This window comes from Drosophila mojavensis, unplaced genomic scaffold (genome assembly GCF_018153725.1).
Source record: "Drosophila mojavensis isolate 15081-1352.22 unplaced genomic scaffold, ASM1815372v1 contig_74, whole genome shotgun sequence".
Lineage (NCBI taxonomy): Eukaryota > Metazoa > Arthropoda > Insecta > Diptera > Drosophilidae > Drosophila > Drosophila mojavensis.
The window spans coordinates 23,274,864-23,298,253 of NW_025318899.1; the positions used below are offsets into that span (position 1 = coordinate 23,274,864).

General features: G+C 41.3%; 1 protein-coding gene across 1 annotated transcript; it reads left to right on the forward strand.

The window, feature by feature from the left end:
* Nucleotides 1-10,907: 10,907 nt before the first annotated feature.
* On the forward strand, nt 10,908-17,289 carry LOC6583404. Its single transcript, XM_002009036.4, has 4 exons — nt 10,908-11,293; nt 11,366-12,155; nt 12,218-12,341; nt 12,416-17,289. Exons 1-4 carry the CDS (start codon nt 11,192-11,194, stop codon nt 16,707-16,709), a joined length of 5,310 nt encoding a protein of 1,769 aa, XP_002009072.2. The 5' UTR covers nt 10,908-11,191; the 3' UTR covers nt 16,710-17,289.
* Nucleotides 17,290-23,390: the final 6,101 nt, after the last annotated feature.

The window sequence follows — 23,390 nt, forward strand, 5'->3', positions numbered from 1 at the left end:
CCTTTTCCTTTAACATCTTCATATTCCTCATATTTAATTATTGAATATTGTAATACAAATGCTCTCAGATCATTAAAGTCCCTGAGCAATTTCTGAATAATAATTGTAAATAATAATAAGATATATTAAAGTATCAAAACCTTTACCTAAAATAAATACCTAAATAAAAATAGACTTGGAATTTATATATTAAAGATATATTTACAATACTTTTCTCTTTCACACATTCCCTTTCATCGCGTTGTTGATTAATTGAATATAACGCAAACAAGATGTAATCCGACTCTGAATGCTGTCATAAGCACTTCATAATTAGCACGCCCAAAAATTTGGCACACTTTGAGCCGAGGCTTACCCCCGATGGCCGCTAACAAAAGAAAGCGGCTTGTGGTGAAAGTGAAATTGCGAAAATAGGCGCAAAAAGGCCACACACAACAAGGGGAATTAGCAAACATGACAATGCAAATGACACAAAAGAGAAACGCACATACAAAAGACAGAACACACATTTAGAAAGTTGGCGAGGGGATGGCGACCCTCAGCAGTGGGATTCGATTTTGTGACTTAATTGCTTTGACATTTGACTCAGTCAATTTGCAAAACTGCAAGCGATCGATAGGCGATTGGCAAACAGCAATACACGAGGGTTGAGCGCGAGGGTTCGAAACTATCAATGGGTATTAGAGCTCAGCATTTGGCAAATTGACGGGGCGTTTTGAATATTGCAAATAGCATTGATGATTTGATGAGCTGTTGTGGAAACCTGTTGAGCGGCTTATTAGTAATCAGCTAATAGATTAGATATATAAACTGTTTGCTTATCATACACGGGGCAGCTGCGCGCATAGATCGACCCTGACAATTAGCATCCTGGGAGTTTCTCACGCGTCTTTCGCCTCACTTGCATAATGCATGAGGCCTGCTGCTCCTCGAGGCAGCCACTCTCAGAAAACGTGCCTTGACTCCAGTCTCATCGACGCCTTGGCCTTTGTCAGTGGCTGCTTGCAGGCTGCGTGACAGGAAGCAAATGTCCTGTTGTGTCACTCATATGCAAATTGGCAGCCTGGCTGGCAGGCTGGCAAGCTGGCAAGCTGGCAGGATAACAGGATGGCGTTCTGGTTTTATATTTTTTATTAAGCGTCACATCGTCTGCTCCTTGCTATTAATTAGAATAATAATTAATAAAGCCACTCCTCGAGAAGGCTGCACGTGCAGCCGAGCAAAGGAATAAAGAATCTTCAACCCTTTCGCTGCAGCATAAATTAGTTGCCTCATTGACAACAGTGCCAGAGGCTAGGCAGATGCTGAGACTGAGACTCTGACTGAGACTGGTGCAAGTTACCTGTCGAAAGGCAAACCAATTAAATTACAACAAACAGCAAATGATGCGTACTTAAACACGTCGACGTGACGTGAAATCGAAAACCGAATGAGAGTGAGAGCCAATTCCCTGGCTACGTGTAACTAAATATGATTTTGTTCTGTTCGCTGGGCGCGGCTGCCTTTTTAGGGTTAATCGAAAACTCAATTTAAATTTGCATATGATTTCTATTTAATTTACGAAAAAAATTATACCCAAATTAAGGGGAGGTTGGCTGCTTCTGGAAAATCGAACTCTTTTTTTTTTTTTCATACTCACATTTTTTTTTTGGCTGGACAGCTGTCGAATGACTGGCAGAGTTTAGCGGTATTTTGTAGCTATTTCTTTGACGTTGTTTTTACAGAGATTCAACAATATTTCCAATGTGCACACACTTCCTGCATAGACAAAAACTACGACAGCAACAGCAACAGCAGCAACAACAACAGCAAATAGCAAAAGGACCGCATCCTGGTCCGCTTCCGCATCCAGACCGCATCCTGTTCAGCTGCTGCCTCATCGGTTGCTGCGTATGCAAATTTTGTTCTGAAACATTTTTTTTTTTTTTTCATTCTCAAAACCTTTTTACGTTGATTTTTTATTTTCGTTCATTTTTTTGGGACTCGTTTTCCTGCTGCATGAAGAGCGAAGCATTTTGTTGTCTCGACAATATGTAACTGACACTTGAAGGGGTGTTCAAGCAACATTTGATGCTGTTGTGATAACCAAACTCAAAAAAAAAAAAAAAAAAATTTTAAAAACAAAACATCGAAACCATCAACTACCGTCGACAGGCGGCAATCTCTAATGTACAATTTCCATTAGCAGCATTAGCAGTTGGCATTGGCGCAGCGCAAACAGTGTCGCTTAAAAGTTGTCGCATGTTTGATGATTTACTGAAATATAAGCCTGATTTATGATGTTAAAAATATTGCGACTGGCCACAAAAGCAAGTTGCTTCTCCCAAATGCCGTCTAGTACATTAAAAGCGGGCTGAGTCTTAAGCAAAAAGTAAGGATGAAATAGTCTAAGAAAAGAAGAAGAAAAAGAAAGCCATCAACCACAGGATGTGTTTGAGCCAAATTGATATGGACCATTAGGGTGGCTGAAATTCTTTTTTTTTTCGGACTTTAGCCTATTGCTAGAGATAAACGTGTGGCTCCTTGGATATTTCTTGAGAGAAATTGTGGAGTATTACCGTATCTCAAATGAGATACAATAAATCAGCTACCTTGCTGACAACGTTTAGGCATGAGCTGATATTTCTTTATGATAAAAGTTTCGTATTTTTATTTTATTTGATTTTTGACATATCTTATATTTACATAAAGTGCAGAGTGTTTAAATTATTTGTTAAGATAGCTGTCGATCTCAGTGATTGAAAATCCGAGTTTCTCAAGCCGCTTCTCACAGACCTTAGCTGAAAATATAATATATAGTTTCGTATGCCCTATCCATAATTGAAATTCACAACTTTTTCCACAAAAATATTCACATAGCGAACAAATATGGCGTCGTTTGAGATGCTTTGGGTCCGCTTTATCCCGGGGCAATGATGAATAACGGTGCTTAGGCGCCGGACATTTGATTAATGATGCGTTTAGCGCCCCAGCTCGGCCCAACTTGCGCGCGCGCACATTTTTCTACGCCATTTTTTTTTTTTTTTTTTTTCATTCGAAAAAGAGGATGAAAATTCAAATAAAAACGCACCGCACACTATTTCTCACAATTTTGTGTAGATTTTTTATGCCTGGGCATAACTTTATTTTATTAGCACTACGTGGCAATCTGCTGGATTTTCGTGGCATTAAAAGACAATTTTTACAACTTACCAGAGATGATTTTTCCTTTGCTTGCTCACTTTATACCCTGCAGCCATCATGCGGCCAAGAAGGTATGATGAACACGAACAAGGTTCATTTAAAGAATTTCTAATACAATATATAAACAGATTTGATTTCTTTTTGTATTCGTGTAGAGATCCTCATTGAAATTAATCAAAATACATTTATAAACTATTATATATAGTATATCATTCTTCGTCCTCCAAGGAGATCGATCAACAGGTGTTTATAAACTAAAGAGTGAACAATTTTTTGGTCTTGTCAATTAATGTTACTCGTTTAACATAGATGGCACGGTATTTTCTAGTCGGTCATTTACAGAGTTTTACAGTTTTTTTTGGCGCATTTTGTAGCAGACGTCAGTTATTTTTGTTCTTTTTTTGTGGCCAATAAAGTTTCAGAGCGATGTTTATTAAATTCTTGCGGGCAAGTTCATTAGACAAAAAGCTGAAATTAATCAGCGGAACAGCACTACCTCATCCCCCGTCCATCATTGTGAAGGTTGTGCTTGTCGGATCAGGATGACCATCTCATAGAAATGCATTTGCCAGCTGTAACTGAACTTCAAATGCAACATATTGGAGTTTGAGGAAAATCGAGAAAGTGACCCGAGAGATCTGACTAGGCAATTAGATATGTGAAGAGACTGATGCAATATGATACGTGTTACACTTCCAAGTGAACTGACACATCATCCTAAAATCATGTCAAGTAAATTTTGTAAAACAAAAGCGAATATCTATCGTCCGATAGCCATGTTGTAGAGTAATGAGATGTTGATAATTGATTTCATTTGCAGGCTGATATGCTTTTATTATTAAATATTAGACTAGTAAACAATTGCGATGCTTGGATATTATTAATTAAGACATCATTTCCAGCACCTACAAATATTAGTTATGTTTTGTCGTGATAATCATCATGTTGAAGCTATAGATGGCCTTGGTAAATTGCAGAGCAGTTGCCATCGACAATAGGAGCAAGTCTGCTGCAGTTAGTGAACGTTCGTTCTGCGACTTGGGCAGCAGAAGAATGACGAGCTTCTGCTCCCTCGCCGGCATCTCATATCACAGCGCGCCCATATAACTTGTGTATTCGGAGAACACAAATAAAAAGAGAAAAGAGACTATGGTGCGACATAATCGAATGAGCCTAATAATCGTAGCCAACCGAAATTCCTATTTATGATGTTTCTTATATAATGTTGACTGAACAGCAATGGATATTATTTTATTTCCGAAACAGCTTGACATAAATTTCAAAATACTGACAACTTAATGGGACAATTGATTGGTATGCTCTAAACAATATAATAACTCAATTAGCGTTGTCTTAATTGTTTTAGCCTTTGTTGCTTGAAATATCTTAAAGTGCAAAGCAACCTACTAAATGCTCCGTTTCCCATGACCATAATATGATTTATACCATTTAATGTGGGGCCCTCCTCGGCCACCCACTTTATGCATGAGCACATTCGACACCCCATCCAAAAGCTGCACGCAATTGATTTAATATACAATTTTTTAATAAAATCTGTTGTCGAAAAAAAATGTATACCAAAAGGAAACGAGAAGAGAAGAAACAAGAAACAGAAATGAATTTGGCATTTGCTTGTAAAAAGCCGACGGACGAATACCGTATATATTTCGTGTAGTAGAATACATACGTAATTAAAAAAAAAAAAATAATAATAAAAATAAATAAATAATTAAATAAAAAAAAAACATAAAAAAATAAATAAGTTAAATAAAGTACAAAAATGTAATAATTTAATTAAATACATCTAAAATTAAAAGAAGAAAATACATAAATACACATTAGAACAAAAAAGCCAATTAAATTAAAAAAAGCTAATTAAATTAAGTAAAGATTAAAATATAATAATAAAAAAAATGAATCATAAGCGATAACGATATATAATAGAATAAAATGTAATAAACAATTATAATCAATAAAATAAGCACAAATGAATAAAAATAAAATAAACAAAGTTTATGAAAATCCAACTAAGACTAGACTTTTTTTTTAAATGAAAAGATTCTTCCAAGATCTACAGAGAACCCTATGCTTATATCCCCGTAGCAAACTTTTTATAGAAACCTGCAAGACCTCATTGCAAATCCTGTTTTCAAATCTCGCATCTACTTTTTTGCTGTTGGCCCAAACCGGAAGTGCGAAGGAAAATGTAATGTAAAGCGCCTAAGCTTGGGCCCAACAACTAATAAAGGCTATCAACAACAGCTCAAACAGCAAACAACAACAACAACAACAACAAAGCTCTAACGACGTGCAATGGACAATGGAAAACTGGCGCAAAACAAACAGCACAATGGGGATGGGGGAAAGAGGAAGAAGCACGCGGTGCTGGCAGCGGAGTCGAACATTTTTCTTCATACGCACTCAAGTGTATATTTTCTCATTTTCTTGCATTTAACTTAAAATTTGCTTTGAAGTTTTGACATTTCATAAAGCAGATTTCGTTTCCCACCCAATGTAGATTTTTATTTATACACAAGTAAAAAAATGCTGTTTTTTTCTATCGAAAATCCAAGCAAACAAAAGTAAAAGCGGCGTCGACTGAAATTTCAGTTTCAATCACCCCTGCGGAAGGTGTGGCCTCAGCCAAAAGAAAAAGGAAAAAAACGACCCTCACAAGCCGAGGCCTCTGCTTGCTGCCAGTCCAAATATATATCTACCCTGGCCTGCCCAGCCTAGCCAGCCCTGCTCTGCCCAGCCCTCCCCTCCCCTATGCTCACATGAGCAAGGCGTGCTGCGATGCGGCGTATACTTAATATGAAAGACGATGACGAGGTTGGCTTAAAGTAGCCAAGACGACGCTCGAGAAGCTGACGCAGCAGTTCGGCGTAGGTCTTTGAGGCAGCATTAGCTGCCTCACAAAATTACTGGCTCGTTAGTTGCCAGGTACCAGAGACGCAGCAGCGCCGCGACGCCGCAGCGTCGGCAGCGCAGCGACAGAGACAACGACTGCGACTTCCTGTCTCACATGCTCCTGCTCGCTGAGCGTTTGTTGCCTACTCGCTCGCACACACACGCCAGCCCTCACGGTGGTTGAGCGGTAGGGGTGGTCTGTGCCTGCAGGGAACGCTCACTTCCAGTCACACAATTCCAGTGGAAAGTGCGTGCACAACCGCCGCTGGCCGACAGGCGGCGCCACCGTCTATGCGAACTCTGCCACTAATTGCCAGCTCCTTTTGCCGCTTGTTTTGGCTTGTTTATCTCTAATTATATTTTAATTTGCACAATTTTCTGTTACTTATTTTTGCTGGCTGCCCCAAAGTGTTTGCTCTTCACGCGCGAGCATCCTGGCGTACATTTTAATTGCAATTATGGAAGGCCGACGCTTGGCCGATTCTCAAGGTTTGTCCTTGCCACAAGGCGCTCTCCTTGTCACGTAGCAGCTTCAATGGGCCACTAATTATACCGGCAGGACCTGGTCGTCTGACTGGCTGCCTGGCCGCTTGGCCGCCACGACAGCAAATTTATGCCGAATCTTTCAGTTGTTTGGGGGTAATTACTTTATAGACTCAAGGAAATTGAGCGAGTGCACAAATTCGGAATTTTAAGCAGTGGCACAAGAGACAATTGGCACAGTGGGCTGGCACACCTTAAATTCGGAAGTCTTTGCGTGGATAACTCGTTTGCCAGCAACCAGCAACCTGCAGCGGCTTAGAAAATGCCGCCGAAAATTCGCAGCCGAAAATCAGACCGATGAATATTTTCAAAGACGTAGTTTACTGAAGCTAGTCACGTACGGGGCAGCTCATTTCCTGTCCACGGGTCACAAAGGTGTCAAACGGATGCAGGGACGTGCCGTGTGTGCACAATGTCTTCAGCCGGAGCTTGTGGGCCCTGGCCGGTAATCAACGGAACCAAGGAAACCCACTACCCAGCTCAAAGCTGGGCGAGCTTTAAACGTTTTCTAATTGTTAAACTGCCGCTGGCCGACTTCCTCGCGCACAGAACGAAGTAGCACACAATTAAACAGGGCCAGAAAAAACCGCCGAAGGACAAGAAAATAAGAAAATGCGAAGAGCCCCAAGCAATGCCGAAGGAGCGCTGCAGGCAGGCGCGAGCGCGCGCTATGTTAATTAATTTGCCAGGACATCCGTGACGACCGGGTGGGCGGGGCAGGACTCTGTGTGTTTATTTTACGCCGTCGCGCTTAAGTGGTAAGCCCCATTAACAACTGCCTGTCGTTTGGCAGCGAAATAATGGCGTTAGATCATCGTCGCCCTGGCCTGGACACTGTCAAAGGACGAGCGCTCGGCACTGTGCGTCATTTGAGCGCTGAAAGCTTTCAGCGTAAATTGTTGGAAATTAAGAAATGTTCCTCCACACTCCCACTCAGACCCACACTCACACCCACACACAGCTGCACAGCCACCCAAATAACCAACAACACAGCTGCGGTTCAGGCGGCAACTCCGATGCCCCCTGGTTCAGGCTCCATCTTCGTCATATTTCATGGCTTTTCCGGGCTCTGCTCTGTTGTTTTATGAGCGCCATTTGGACTTGTTCTTCGTGTCGTTGTCGTTGTCGTTGTTGTTGGTCTCGCTGGGTAGTTGCCATTGTTAATGTCCTGGCAACCACAAATGGCGACGGACGGACAACGACCTGTCTTTGGTTTGTCTTTTGTGGTTTCCTTGTGGATGTTTTTCTTTAATTTGGTCCCTGACAAGTGGCTTGCTTCTGGGCGCGCTTACAATAATTAGATGTAACGGATATTGTAATTGGTGTTAAATTGCGTCAGAGGCCGTGTTAATGCTCGCTCTTTATAGGTTGCCGAGGCGTGGATACGACGTTTCTCTGAATACGATAACACGATAAACTGGAGTATTGGTTTTTTTTATTATTTTTTATTGCCTTCTGCTCTCTATAAGATTTACTTGGCATCGAGCTGGAGTTGAATTTATAATTTAAGATCATTTCACACAAGTGCGGAGCACAATTACAAATCATTTTAAGAACCTCACGTAATGAAATGTAGAAACATACTGAATGAAGACATATCCTGAATAAATTCAACTCGATCAGCGAGAAGCCTACCTGGCTGCCGAAAAGTTCTCAGACTTGAATGTCAGACTTCTCATGCCCGGCAATTAGCATGACAATGTCTGGGATAGGTTCAGGATGCGAGGACAAACAGCTCAAAGGGGTTAAGCGAAAGCACAAACAACTTGTGATGGGCAGACAAAGGAGGCTCGAGCCTTATGACAGGATATGATTGAGTTTGAATTTGAATAAGAAATCACCGACGGATGTGCAAAAGCGCAACGCGTGTGAAACGATTAAGTAATACGAATTCCTAGATTCAATTTACAGACTCTCAGCCGTCCTGTTCCTTGTCCCCAAGGAACAGAGTTGCCAGGCCCACACAGACTTCAGCACATAAATCACAGAGCATCATTTGCATAAGTTAGCAGTCCGAAACGAAATCGACGCCAACAAATGCTCACAGGCCGGCATGGCTGCCCTTTCGCAAGCTGGCTTCTAACTCTCTAATCAAATTAGCAACAGTTAACCGGAAGTGCTGAAATCTGCCAACACATTCACCTTTGTGCCCCTGCGTGTATCTCATTGTTTGCTGTGTTTTTGTTTTGGGCTGCAATTCTTATTGTTGTGCGGTGCAGTTTTATTTTGATTTGATTGTTAGCACATCAGCGGGACGCCCTTGCCGCCGGCCGCAGCTCCTGCAAGACCCGCCCAAAATCGAGTTTTCATGCAAAATTTTGCATTCGTATTTGCATTTGAATGTGGCTCGCGTGCGGCGAACGGTGTGCAGGGTGCGGCGCATGAATCATTTATCTTTGCTGCTGTTGATGATGATTCAAGTATCGATTTGCATTGATTTGCATTTCAATTGCACTTTTTCGACACTTTACAATGGATTATTTTGCAGTTGCATAAACTCGCTCCCATCCAAACAGACGCGATGTGATTTATTTACGGGCTGCATTGCATTTCAAGTGATTTGCTCGCGATTTTGTCTGCTTTTATTGTGGCTGCGCATAATGTGGCTTTATTTCTAATTGTCTGCGCCTAATGAAAGCCCTTGAGTTCTGACATTTGTATATGCCAATACTCTCGGTGATTGCAGCCCGCCGATGCGTTTTAATGCAGCATTCAAGCTGTCCAAAAGACGAGGCCCAGCTGCCCTCGCGCTCTACAAGTAGCTACACATGCTATCCATTGCCTCAAATTCCACATATCACAATCCGCTGTCACATTCCAGTGCAGTCAATCGCTTTAATTTACTTTTATTTGTAGTCAATTTCGTATATCTGTATAATGTAGACAATAAAAGTATTTTTAATTACATTTATTGCATTCAATAATAATTAGATAAATAAAATAGTTAAGTATTAATAATTAATAAACATTATTGAGCTACGGGTTCAAAGTACGACGAGCAACCGAATATATATTTTTCTGGACTATAGAGGATCAGAAGTAACGAGTAATGAAGTGATTTAGTGAATACTTTAACGAAATACTATGTTATTATGTACTGTACAATATATATTATCTCCTACATATATCTTATGCAGAAAATTGTGACATTCATATGACAATATATCCAATAACATTGTGCTTACTATATGAGAAACTAAATAAAACTATAAATTTATACCAACTGTAGCTTTTTACTGTTCAACAGCTATGGACTTGTCGAGAATGACTCGACCTTGAATCAGCATAAAGAAAACAAGTAAGAAAGCTCTAGTCGAGACTACTCGACTACGAGATCCCCTGACCCCTTGGAGTAATAGCTATTTCAATAATTTTTCGCGTCTTTCAGCTTACACAAGAAACACGCACACATACACACACACACGCACGCACGCACACACAGGCATACATACACACACATAATACACACATACACACACACACACACACATACACAAACAATTACATACATATACACACACAAGCATAAACACGCATGGGCGGCAGTGAGCGCTTACTCTGAGAACTTAATTGCTTAATAACTTTTTGTGGACGTACGATCTTCATGAAACTTTTAGATTATGATTATGACATGGATATGCATGTAATTGCTAAAGCACAAGTCTCTAGTTATTGAAATACGCTTTTTACAAAAGTGAGGGTGAGGGGGTGAATTTAAGGGTGGGGGGTAAATTTTAACAAAAACCGAAATTGTATAAATTGCATATAAGCATACATTAAAAATTTGGAGACTCTAGCAATAAAGGTGTAGAAGATATAATTTTCTAACTGGTTTTCGATAAGGTTTTTTATCGATAAAAAAGATCGGGATGAGTTATCGATTTTTAATGATAAACTTGATATGCGCGCTGTAATTACGAACATTTAAAAAAAATTTGAAGTCTCTAGCTCTTATATCTTCTGAAATCGACGCGTTCATACATACGGACAGACGGACAGACGGACAGACGGACGGACGGACGGACGGACGGACAGACGGACAGACGGACAGACGGACAGACAGACGGACAGGACCAAATCAACTCAGCTCGTCGCCCTGATCAAGAATATATATACTTTGTGGGGTCTACCACGCCTCCTTCTCCCTGTTACATACATTTCAACAAAACCATTATACCCTGATTTCCCATTGAAAATGGGTTCAGGGTATAAAAATTAAATTAGTTTTTTATAAGCGACTATGCCAAGCATTTGTATTTTCCTATAGAGTCAGGATAAAAGCACTCTGTGATAAATTAACATGGAGATGAGCCCTAATGTCAGTTACATTAATACGTTTGTAACTGTGACTTTAAAAAGCTGTGACATTTCCATTTAATTGATAAATCGATAACCTATCAAAGTATCCCGATAAGTGCTCACATCAATTGGTACGTAGAATCGACAGTCTCTAATTTTCCGAGTCTTGCAATAATTTTACTTTTCTGGTGCTTTTATAACGTTAATAATTGAAGTAAAATAAAATTGTGACAATTCTTTGAAAAACAAATTAATTATGAATAATGAAAGCGGAAAAAAGCGACAGGCGTCCGATAATGGAAGTGCACAACGCAAAAGGCAGAGATTATGCAATGATGACAAAAATAACGACACGAATGTATGCAATCTATTGAAAAGTCAATCAAAATATTTAATTATATGTTATGTATATTAAATAATTCTTTTGCAGCATTCGGCTGACACAAATAGCCCGAAGTGTGAATCACTAAGTTCTGATATAAAAGAAATTCAAAGCATTGTCACTAATGAAGACCCCGTCTCAAACGAACCAGCCGTTTTGGGAGACTCGGCAATGGAAACGGCAGTGGATGATCCGAAATCATTAGCATCACTGGATTTCCCGGAGCCATCAGCTGATGCTTTGCCAGTATCAGCGGATATGCCATTATTATCCCCGTATAATTTAGAGGACCCAATAAGCCCGATGGCTGTGGCACCATCTGATCTCAATGAGCTTGAAATAATTGGCTCTGAGCAGAAGCCTAAATATGATCTCGAACCTGAACTGTGTGCAAATCCGATAACAGAAACCCCATACGATATGGGCATGTTTACATCTGAGTGGGGAATAAATGTTGTGAATGACGTAGGGTCAACAGTTGACAACGTTCAAAACGTTGATAGCCTGGGTGGAGAGCCCGCATGTCTGGACGGGTTTTCACACGATAATATGGCCAGAAAACGGGATGAAATTCATGAAACTGAAATGGTTAAAAAAAAAGTGGAAACAAACGACAGCAAAAATGATGAAAAGGATGATAAGGCCTCAAAAACTAAAATCAATATAGGTGGCTGCATTTATTCTGATGTGGACTTTACTGATGACTCCGACTCTGAAGAGTCATCAAGTGCAGGACACACAAGTGAGTCCAATGACGAGTCACATTCATCGGACAGCAACTCAGGAGTTGCTAATAAGGTCGATTTGGTTGCGGAACTTGTGAGCATGGAGACTACAGGTGAGACTCAATCGCTGCATCATTCCGTTCCACAGATATTACTGAATATTTTATCACCGTAGCTCTTGGCCCAACAAGTACGAGCTTAGGTCATTCGAAACCATCGCAGACGCCGACTCCATCTACAGAGCAGAGCAAGCAGACTCAGACGGCTGCTCCCAAAAAGACCAATTCAAGTAACATCAGGTGCAGCACACAATATTATATGTTATATATTTTATTCAACTCACATTTCACTTTTATATGCTTCGCACGTTTAGTCTGCTATCCAAACCATTGAATATACAGAGCCCACTCCCGAATTCGCAATCAACCGGTACGATTTTACCCAATCAAAAGCCAAAGCTGCCTTATCCTGAGTCGCCCATAATGCCTAATGTCAGTCAGCCAACTGATCCGCACACAAAAGAATCTCCTCAGACGGTATCTTCTGATAAGAATCGAGACTTTGAAGAGACCACCATAACATACTTATCAAACTTATCCAAAATGTATGCGAATAAGGCGAAGCGTAGCATTAAAGCCGCCAGTATTGCTTCTCCGCCACGTTCTGCAAAAGAGTCGGATACTGAGGAGTTGGTGTGGCGACGAAAGGCAAAGCCGCAGAAATCTAGCTTAAAAGTCGCTAAGGACTTTTACGAACAAGATAGCAGCATTGAAGGCAACATGTTTGAGACCGACAATAAAGAGGACGCTTTTGGCTCCGATCTTCCCCACTCAAACGTGCTGAACGATTACGAGAAACTATTTCATAAAATTCGCAAGATTGTGGACCAAGTTCCCAACCGCTTCAAGTACGAAATATACAGCCTCATGTATCCGACTCTTACGTTGGCCTACCTACGAATGGTTTCCTGCGGAAAATACCGAAAAGGCAAGTCTTTTGTGGAGAGCTCCATGCGTTACATTGATCATTCATACGTAGCACGGGTGGGTAAGCTAATGATACTACAGACTCCAGGTGATTTGCCAAACAAGGCCAAAAGGCTGCTCTCCGACGAGAAAATTCAATTCTGCATGCTCGAAGAAACCTATTACGTGCTACTGCTCCACATGGAGCGTTGGAGCCGTTCATTACAGGCGACATTTCTTAGACACTTCGATCTAAGTCCTTTTGATGAAAACGAGGAGCCGCATCAAATCAACCGCATTGGTTCGCCTATTTTGGAAAAGATATACTGGGCTACCCCCGACACATTTAAAGAAAATAAGGAAAGTAGCCCGCGACCCATGAAGCGTAGGCGTTTCAAGAAAGATAAAAGCTCTCCAGCTGGAAATGAGTATTTGCCAATAGGCAATCGCCTCTTCATTCCTACTCCGAAGCGTTGGGACCAAGAACGACAAAAGGATGATGAGGAACGGCGCGTACCACTTAGCCGTGGGAACCTGCCATCGGCCTACTTATATACGGCGCAAGAGAGTTCAGAGACCGTAATTTGCGCCTCCTTCTCTAGCAAGACAACAATGCTATCCGTTGGCACCGACTCTTCCATAATCCATATTTTCTCGTTGACTTCCTCAAAGCTGGCGCAGCTCAAGCCGGCAGAATACCTGAAGAGGCTCGACACTGGCATCTCCGGCATAGATGACAGCATGTTAGATGCCACCAAGAGAAAATTGAGACGTACACTCTATGGTCACCAAGGACCCATATATGGGTGTAGTTTTTCACCGAACGACCGTTTCCTACTTAGCTGCTCACAGGACCGAACTGTTCGTTGTTGGTGCCTGCTATCCTGGAGCTGTATTGTCATCTATCCCGGACACTGCGGCGCTATCTACAGCGTTGTATATGCTCCGTTAGGCTATTTCTTTGCCACCTCTTCGGACGATCGCACGGCGCGCATTTGGACGCAGGACAGCAAGAAATCAGTCTGCATACTTATGGGGCACTTAGCCGAGGTCACCATCTGCCAGTTCCATCCAAACAGGCATTACCTCGCGACTGGCTCAGCCGACTGCACAGTCCGCTTGTGGGACGTTGTAAAAGCCACTCAAGTGCGCATCTTCAGTGTGCACAGGAACTCCATCAATGCTCTCGCGTTCTCCATATGCGGACGTTACTTGGTCTCCGGAGGTGATGATAGTTATGTGATTCTTTGGGATACTGATAAAGAGGAAATGGTTCGCTGGCTGCCCCACCACACCGCGGCAATCAACAGCATTGAGTTTGGGAAAGATAACAAAATGTTCATAGTTGGTGGAAATGATTGTAAGATGAGCCTTTGGGACTTTGAACGCTTGGTGCTGGAATATGATCCTGAAAAATTAAAGGCGATGAACTACCCGGATACAGATATTAACCGACCTGCGCTAACCACTAATGACTTTCTGATTAAATCATATGCCAGCAGAGGTACACCCTTCTATAAGTTACGTATTACACGAAGAAACCTTCTGCTAGGCTTCTGTGTCCAGCTAACTGATAATGAGCCAAAACGAACGGCTGATAGAATGTACTCAGAGTGGCTAGAGTTTCTGGATATTCTAAAGCTTAAGGCGTGTTTTCAGCAACCCAACAGTCAGTTGGATCCAAATCTTTTGGAAATCATACACAATGATCAGGAGATGGAAGACGAGGATTCGTTCAGTAGCTCGGAGGATGAGTCCTCGGATGGTGAAGATGATGAAAACAGGGATACACTTACAAAACAATATTTTAATTGCTCAGACGATGATAGTGAAGACACAAAACTATTAAGATATCCTGACGATGAAGATTCTACAGGTGATGAGCCCGAAACAATAAGTGACGTCGATGAGGAATCATCTGAGGATGACATAGAAAACTCAAACATGAAGGATCAGAATTCGAAAACAGAACAGGATAAAGTTTCTGGTGTTGGAAATGATAAACCTTTTGAAAAATCGAAAGTATGTGTTGCCGATAATGCTGACAGCCCTGAAAAAACAATCGAACGCGATAACGAGTATGTTCATCAAGACGAATCTGGGTCATTAACTAGTTCAGTTGTTGAAAAGTCTGTTGATGGCTCAAGCACACTTATAGGTTCCGATCTTGATTGCGATGAGAGTGATCAAGGAACAGAAATATCTGAAGAAGCGAATACAGATATGGACGGCGAGGAAACAGGGGAAGACAGCGAATCAGACAATGTTATTTGTATGGAAGGCATTAATTTAGAAGGAAATTCTATTATTTTATATTCCGAAGAAGATGAACACCAAGAAATATATGGTGATTTTTCCGAAGGAAATATGGATGATGATGAACATGGGGTTGAAGGAGGAGAAGAAGAAGAAGAAGAAGAAGAAGAAGAAGAAGGAGAAGAAGAAGAGGAGGAGGAAGAAGAAGAGGCCACTGAAACGACAGGAGAATCAAGTGGTGATGAAAATGAAGAGGAGCCAACCCAGGTAATGAACCGGGAGGCAGCACACCTTAGTGAAAATGAAGATTCTTCCGAGATAGATATGAACGATGGTGAAGAAGAGGGTTCAGAAATAATTGAAGAGCGAACTAATGAACTTAACGAGATTGCTATGGAAAGTCAAGGATCGGATTATGGAGAAGAAGAGGCTACAGAATCAATTGAAGAATCAACTGGTGATGAAAATGAAGAGGAGCAAACACAGTCAATGAATTATGAGGAGGCAGCATTATTAAGTGAAAATGATGATTCTTCCGAGGGAGCAATGGAAAATCCAAGTTCAGACGATGCCGAGGGAGAAGAATCAACTGGTGATGAAATTGAAGGGGCGCAAACCCAGTCAATAAATTGTGAGGCAGCACCCCCAAGTGAAAACGAAGATTCCTCCGAGGGAGATATGGAAAATCAAAGTTCGGACTATGGTGAGGAAGAGCCTACGGAAATAATTGAAGAATCAACTGGCGATGAAAGTGAAGAGGAGCAAACGCAGACAATGAATTGTCAGACAGTATCCCTTAGTGAAACTGAAGATTCTTCCGAGGGAGCTATGGAAAAACAAAGCTCTGACGATTGTGAAGAACAGGTAGAAGAGGCTACGGAAATAATTGGAGATTCAACTGGTGTTGCAAATGAAGAGGAACCAACTCAGTCAATGAATCGTGAGACAGCAGCCCTTAGGGAAAATGAAAATCCTCCCGAAGCAAATATGGAACATCAAACTTCGGACGATGGTGAAGAAGCGGTAGAAATAATTGAAGAATCAACTGGCGTTGCAAATGAAGAGGAGCCAATCAACCAGTCAATGAATTATGAGGCAGCAGCCTTTAGTGAAAATGAAAATTCTCCCGAGGGAGATATGGAAAATCAAAGTTCGGAAGACTATGAATACGAGGAAGAAGAGGCCACGGAAATAATTGGAGAATCAATTGATATCGCAAGTGAGGAGGAGAATTGTGAGGCAGCATCTCATAGTAAAAATGAAGATTCTTCCGAGGAAGATGTGGATGATCAATGCTCGGATGATAGTGAAGAAGAGGTAGAAGAGGCTAGGGAAATAATTTTAGAATCAACTGGTCATGCGATTGAGGAGGATTCTGAGGTTGAATCTACCGATGAAGCTGAGGTCTCTGATAACGAAACTGAAACTGATGAAGAATTTGCCTAATAATATAGAAAACATTGTCAATGCTAACGATTTCAAGGAGAAGCAAAGCTAAGATGAATCACAAATATCACAAATAACGTAGAATTAGATTAACTTGAAGAAGACCACCAAATCATATTATCATGAATGAACCGAAGAGGTTAAACTGTCAGAGATACTGCTAAGCCTTTACGCCTAAGATAAGAATGGAGCATTACAAGGAATGATGGATCTTTAAAGACGAAGAAAAATGAACGGGAAGCTAGGAGTACAAACTATTAAATTATTTCAAGATAAATTCACCTATGCATTGACTCAAAAGTTATCGTAAAGTTGATTGAAATATTGATATGAATGAATTAGAATGTCCATCGATCAGAGAGTAACGTCTGAATCATCGGAGCTAGGAAATTGGACCAGAATTGGATGAAATTCAAGTCCTCCAAAGAAGATAAAGTTCCTATTGAATGGAAATGAACATTCTATATCTCTACCAAAAACATTATCCTAAATTGTAAACCCTATTTTAAACTGCTCCCAGATTTTATAGCAAAGTAAACCGAAAAAATAATAAATAAATAAATAATTCCTATAGCCAGAACGTCGCTCGACTACCCCCAAAGGAGCTGAAACAGTAACAATTTGACAGTTTCAGAAACTGGCCGGGCCACGTGCACCGCCCACCATCTGCCCAGCCACAAAAGGCGTGCAAAATTTATAGACGCACGCATTAAAAGCCGCCAGGCACGCTCGACTAACTGCGTCGCACTCACCCACATTTGCTTCCTTGTTCAGTTGCGCAACGCCCACAACTTGCTGCTGGATAGTGTCCTCTTTATAGGTAACCCCCTTCCCTGACCCGCCACACTCAACTCGACAGACCGACGGGACAATATATTTACGCAACTTCTTATGCTTTTGTGGTGGTTGGCCTTGTTGTTATTACGTTTGCTGACTCCAAAAAGAAAAAGAAAGAAAAAAAAACGAGAATCGAGAAAAAATATGAAGAAAAAAAATAAAGGAACTCAAGTACTGTCCTTGTTGTCCTGGCTGCTGTTGTCATTGTTCTTGTTGTTGCCGTTGTTATTGCAGGCAGCATCTTGTGCCTCGTTTGTAGCAGTTATCTTTCGGTCCTGCTGAGCTGCCCGCGCGAAATGAAATTGTTTACTCCACTGTCATGTGCACGTGAGACGTGGACAGCGCCGTGTCCTGGCTGCTGCTTACGGCACACTTGGTCTGCCGCTATCAAAAAACGAGAAATCTTTCCTTTTTTTCTCTGCCTAAAAATGAAAGAAAATTCAACGTAATAATTCTTTTCCGCTCGGATAAGGTGCGATTGGAATGAGTGCGATGGAGGGTTGGACCACTTGCCTGGGCTTTGCCCCGTAATTGTGCGCAATTTTTGTTACATTTGTGCTGTCCATTTGCCAGCAGTGGGAAACATCTTCAGTCCAGAATTTTGTGTCTTTAGTTCGGCTTTAGCTGGTCTCCTCTTGCATTTTGGGCTCTGCAGGCCAGCGATTCCCTCTCTTAACACTCCACTCCATTTGGCACGCATCCGCTTTCTTTATAGCCAATTGGCATGCCGATACGGCTCACCATTTTGGTCTGCACACACATGTGAAGCACGCCCACCACCCACATGAGCAATCGCTGGCTCACGCCTAAGCCTCGGCCATTATTCACGGGGCTTATTAAAGGACTGCGCGTCAAACTGTCGCACCAAGGCAAGCAAAACAAACAGCACAGTCCATTTAACTGATTTCAGGGAAAATAAAAACAGAGCGTTAAATAAATATTTGCAATGGAAATAATGTACTGTCGCGGGGGCGTGCGTTTTGCTGATGATGAGCAAACAACCTAAAGCGCGAGCATTTTAAATTCTTACAGCCTGTACTTTCCCTCCTGCGGTGCTGCTGCCGCCTGCATTCGACGGCCTGTCAGTCGTGGCAGTTAGTCGAAGTTAGGGCGGGCACTCGAGTTTAGCCCTTGCCCAGTTTACGGAAGCATTCTCCAGCGCATTTGGGCTGCAACGCGGCCCCTCGGTTCTCCGATTCCTCCATGCTCCAATGGCCGAATGGCCGTTAAACTAAAACCGCATATTAGCAGGCCATAAATACGGGATGTGTTTTTGGACTCGGTACTTAAATATGATAAATGTGCATATTGTATTACATTTGGATTTAGGGCAGCGCCAAAGACAATAAATTAGCCAGGACACACACCGATAATTGCACACATGCTGTGCCTGCTTGCAGCCAGTGCAAATGCCCCCCAAAAAACAAAGAAAATTTAAAGTCAGCCATCCACGCACCGAACTGTCAATACTCTTGCAGCAGAGGCAACTTTGGTTTATTTGTAAGTTAGGTTAAGTCATCATTGATAAATGAAAATAAAAATATGTTAAACAGAAATGAAAAGTGAAAAGTATAAGAATCTAATTCTTGCATTAATTACGGTTCAATAAAAAATGATTTAGTTTTATTTGTAACAATAAAAATAACAATAAACACAAATAAGTAAATAAAGTAATTACATTTAATAATTACAATTATTTTCATATATTCAAAATATTATTTTTTGTTTTGAACAGCAAATACTATAGCTCTTCATAATTGTACTAAAACCAAAATATATTATTATTAGATTAAATTTATTCTAAATAATTATAAATAATAGTTCTATTAGTTACTAAACTTAAATATGTATTAAATAAAATCAAATAATAATTTAAAAAAATAAAAGTAATTTTTAAAGAATAATAATTTTAAACAATTTAAATAATAAAAGAAATTTGAAAAATAAAATTTAAGTATTTTCACTACTTCGAAAACAATAAAAATTACTGTTATTGCTATTCATTATTTAAAGATATTTTTATTTATTATTAGAAATAATAACCATTATAGATTACTTATTCTATGAGTGTATAAATTAAAATACAAATATGTTCATTTTTAATTTTAAAATAAATAAATAATAATAATAATAATAAAATAAAGTCTTATATTTAATACGTTGTCAATTATTTCAGTTTTCAATTATATCGCACTTTATGTTCAGTCAAGAGCTGTATAACGCTTGGCCGCTGCTGCAAACCCTTTTGCGTCAGAGTATTAAATGCAACCCGTAATTATGTATGGAAGTGGCCAACATGCAATCCTCCCAGTTAGTTGACCAGCTGACCAGTTGGCTGCCCAACCTGGTGTCGTCAATGCAACGTTTGCCAAATTTACACAAATTCCAATTGCCGGGCGGCAGCCAACTACCGGACTTGAGTTGAGTTGAGCTGAGTTGAGTTGAGTTGGGGTCTGGGGTCTGGTCCTACTTTATGAAGATTGGCCCGAAACGTGTTTTCGGCTGGCCGCAACTTCTTCCTCATCTTGGCCCGGGTCGATTATTATGGGCAGCGGTGCGCTGCAATTATGTCGTCCAATTAATATTAACACAGCGGGCGGTGCCTGATGAAGGTGTGCGGATCGAGAGGAGGCTTGGCATTTTATGCATAAGCTATTTATGAAATTTATTGTCTCTGATGGCATTCACTGAACAACGTCAGGCAGTTGCTTAACTGCGACTGGCACTGGAGCTGGGCCTCGAACAGGGACTGGGTCTTGGACCACCCGTTGGCCGTTTGCAGTTTGAAGTTTGTAGTTCGAACTTTGTGCTATCCAGTTCCAAGTTGGTGATCGCTGAACTTATGCAAAATCGTTAGATCGGTTTTTCGATTAGGCGCAAAAATGCTAAACAGATGTCGGGATCGCACAGGCCAGGCATCAATCAAGCTGTCAATATGGCAATATATGGCCAGAGCAAGGTGTCCGCATAATTGCAGTGCCCAAAGTAAAAATTTATTATAATTTCCACACTTCGGACGCGAGCCGAACTTGAAAGTCGAAAACTATTCAGTATGCTGAACATTTTTTCATGTAACTGAATGTCATTATGTTGATAGACGTTGCACAAGAGGCAGCTGCCGCTGCGACGTGACATGCCGTAGGCCGAGCGGCAAGACTCGGGGAGCAGGACGCAAGCGGGGAGAGGTACGCGTTCGGCGCGCCCTTTAATTAACAATTAAGTTGCTGTTTTATGACTAGGCCAAAGTCGTCCTTTAATCCTGCTGCGAAATTGTTAATGGATCCTTCTAGTCGCCTGCTTATTAAATTACGCATTCAGCTCGTTTCTCACACGTGCATAAATATGCAAAGGACTCGAAGGACTCCAAATCTTCCAGAGCGACTAGCAGGCGCAGGTGCATCTGCAGATCGATCCCTCTGATATGGTAGCCAGCTTATCTAGGTCTTGTGGCTTGCGGCTTTAGCTTTCGCTTCAGTTTTAGCTTTGGCTTTGGCTTTGGCTTTAGCCCATTACCACTTATCGCATAAGCTGCTTGTAATTGAATTTGCGCTGAATTCAGATCAGCTCCAGAGTTGGCTTTTCATTATTTTGCGTGTCGCATTTTATTTTATTAACATGTTAAGGGCCACGTTGTAATTTAGTTTTGGGCCTGTTCGGAAAAGTACACAAAAGAGCTCGAGGGCTGGCAGCGCGATGCGACGCGCTGATGGATTACAAGCAAATTGGTCGCAGCTCCACCATAAATTTTGATGCAATTTTAATGAAATTAATGACCTGACACACTGGCCAACAATGCGAAGGCTAAACAGCGCGAACCAGTTTGCGATTACGGGGCGATAGCCCCAACAGACGCGATGAAAGCACACAGCATTTCGAACAGATCATAAACGTAAGTGCAGGGTGATGAAAGTCTGTCGAGACTCGGCTCGGTCTTTAGGGGCGAAATACCCCGAAATTATCTGCCTTTCATTCTGCTGTAGCTCCTCAATTCGAGCATGTATTACAGAAACGCCTCAAGTCAAACTAATCATTTATCCAACTCACACAGTACACACAGCATATATACATACATATATACTATATATTTCTATACTGTATCTATAATTGTGTTCGTGAATGTGAATGTGAATGTGAATGTGAAGCAAGTTGTGTTCTAAGCATGGAACGGCATGATAATTAGGCTTTGCTATACAATTTGAAAATGCATTTTACATTAACTTAATTATTTTCCATCAAAAAACATGCCAGCAGCGACATGAGAATGCGAATGCGAATGCAATTGGCTGGCCTTAAGTGTAGTGTAGATTGTTTATGGCCCTGCCACACGCACTACTTTGCAGGTCTCCCTCGCTCCCTCTCTCTTTCTCTGTGTGTTACCTATTGCCCTCTCGCTTGGCCGTTTACTGATAGTCAATGCTGATAACCGCTGGCCTATAGCAGAAGGTGGAGTCAGGCTTGTGTCTAGTGGCTCAGTGGACGGGGTGGCGTGGACAGTGCCACAACAAAGTTGTGGTACTCATGCGAGTTCTGCTTCCATGGAAAGTTCGACTGGGGAAGGGCCTAATTGCGGGACGGGCTTTATCGCTGGCAAATCGGCCATCAAATTGCAGAGCAGCGCGTGCATAGATAAGGCCGACATAAATTCGCCAAGATATACGAGCCTCAATCATGAACGGCAACTGCAGCGGCGGCGGCAAGGGCTACGACAGGCGCAAATCCCGCAGCAATTAACACATTATATTCCCCGATAAATTGAATGTGTGTGGGTTTGACACTCGCTTCGAACTCAACATGTGGTGAATATCGCGGTGTCCTCTCACCTGTCTCGCTCACTTGCCTCTCCTTCTCCCTCCGCTGTGCTACAACAAAATCGATACGCATGCGATGCGGCTGCTGAGACTGAAATAGAGACTGAGTCGAGCTGCTGCTGCTGCTCTAAGGCAAGCCAAGCCACGGCCTCTGATAGCATGTCGACATGGCAGGGCGCACAGGAAGCGAGAGCTGAGGCTGGAGCTGGAGCTGAGCGTGGGGCAAGCGAGAGGCAACGCAACATGCGCTCGGCATTATAATGCCAGACGCGACACAGACCGACCCCACATACACATACACACACACATGCAAGTCCACATATATTTTTGTATGTATGCATTCTCATATAGACAGGCGCAACTGCTAAAACGAACTGCTGACTGGCAACGTTAAAACCGGTAAATCTTCATAGAGTTTACTGCGTACGTTGCTCCGCGTTGCTGTCTAATGCCCTAACTTACAGCATCTCAGCTTACTGATGTATTATGATTCGCATAGAGAACTCTTATTTATATAAATATTGATAATATTTGGAGATATCTGATATCCCTTTTAAATTTATTTTTCATATACTTAACATTGATTATGTATCACCTGTGTATATTTGTTCTTTCTAGACTAGATTAGGGAAGCGGGAAATTTGTTAAATCAAAATATACGCATTTATAATAAATTTTTAATATACTATTTTATTGGAGTAGTTTTGTAAATAAATAAATGAATAAATATATCGAATACAAAATCGATAACAAAATTGAATTTTTCTAGACTATATTAAGTTAGCTGAGTACTTGTTTAATAAAAAATACAAATTCTTAATTAAAGTAAGTAAATAGAATATAAAATTATATGCTGATGCCTTGCCTTGCAAATCAGCCTCTCATATCAAAAAGTTGATAACAAATTTGATTGCAGAGCATAGAAAATTCGTCTCGTCTCATTCCCTCTGGTCTACAGACAACGAAGCTGCCGTTGACGATGAGGGTTTATTTCATGCTTACTTTGGCTTTCTTGCCAGTGCCGTAAGCAGCCCCC

Bases quoted from the DNA above. Each gene is read 5' to 3' on its own strand.
- LOC6583404 (XM_002009036.4), top strand. From the start codon at position 11,192: ATGAATAATGAAAGCGGAAAAAAGCGACAGGCGTCCGATAATGGAAGT. The intron at 11,294-11,365 runs GTATGCAATCTA...ATTCTTTTGCAG, and splicing joins ACAAAAATAACGACACGAAT to CATTCGGCTGACACAAATAG. The intron at 12,156-12,217 runs GTGAGACTCAAT...TTATCACCGTAG, and splicing joins TGTGAGCATGGAGACTACAG to CTCTTGGCCCAACAAGTACG.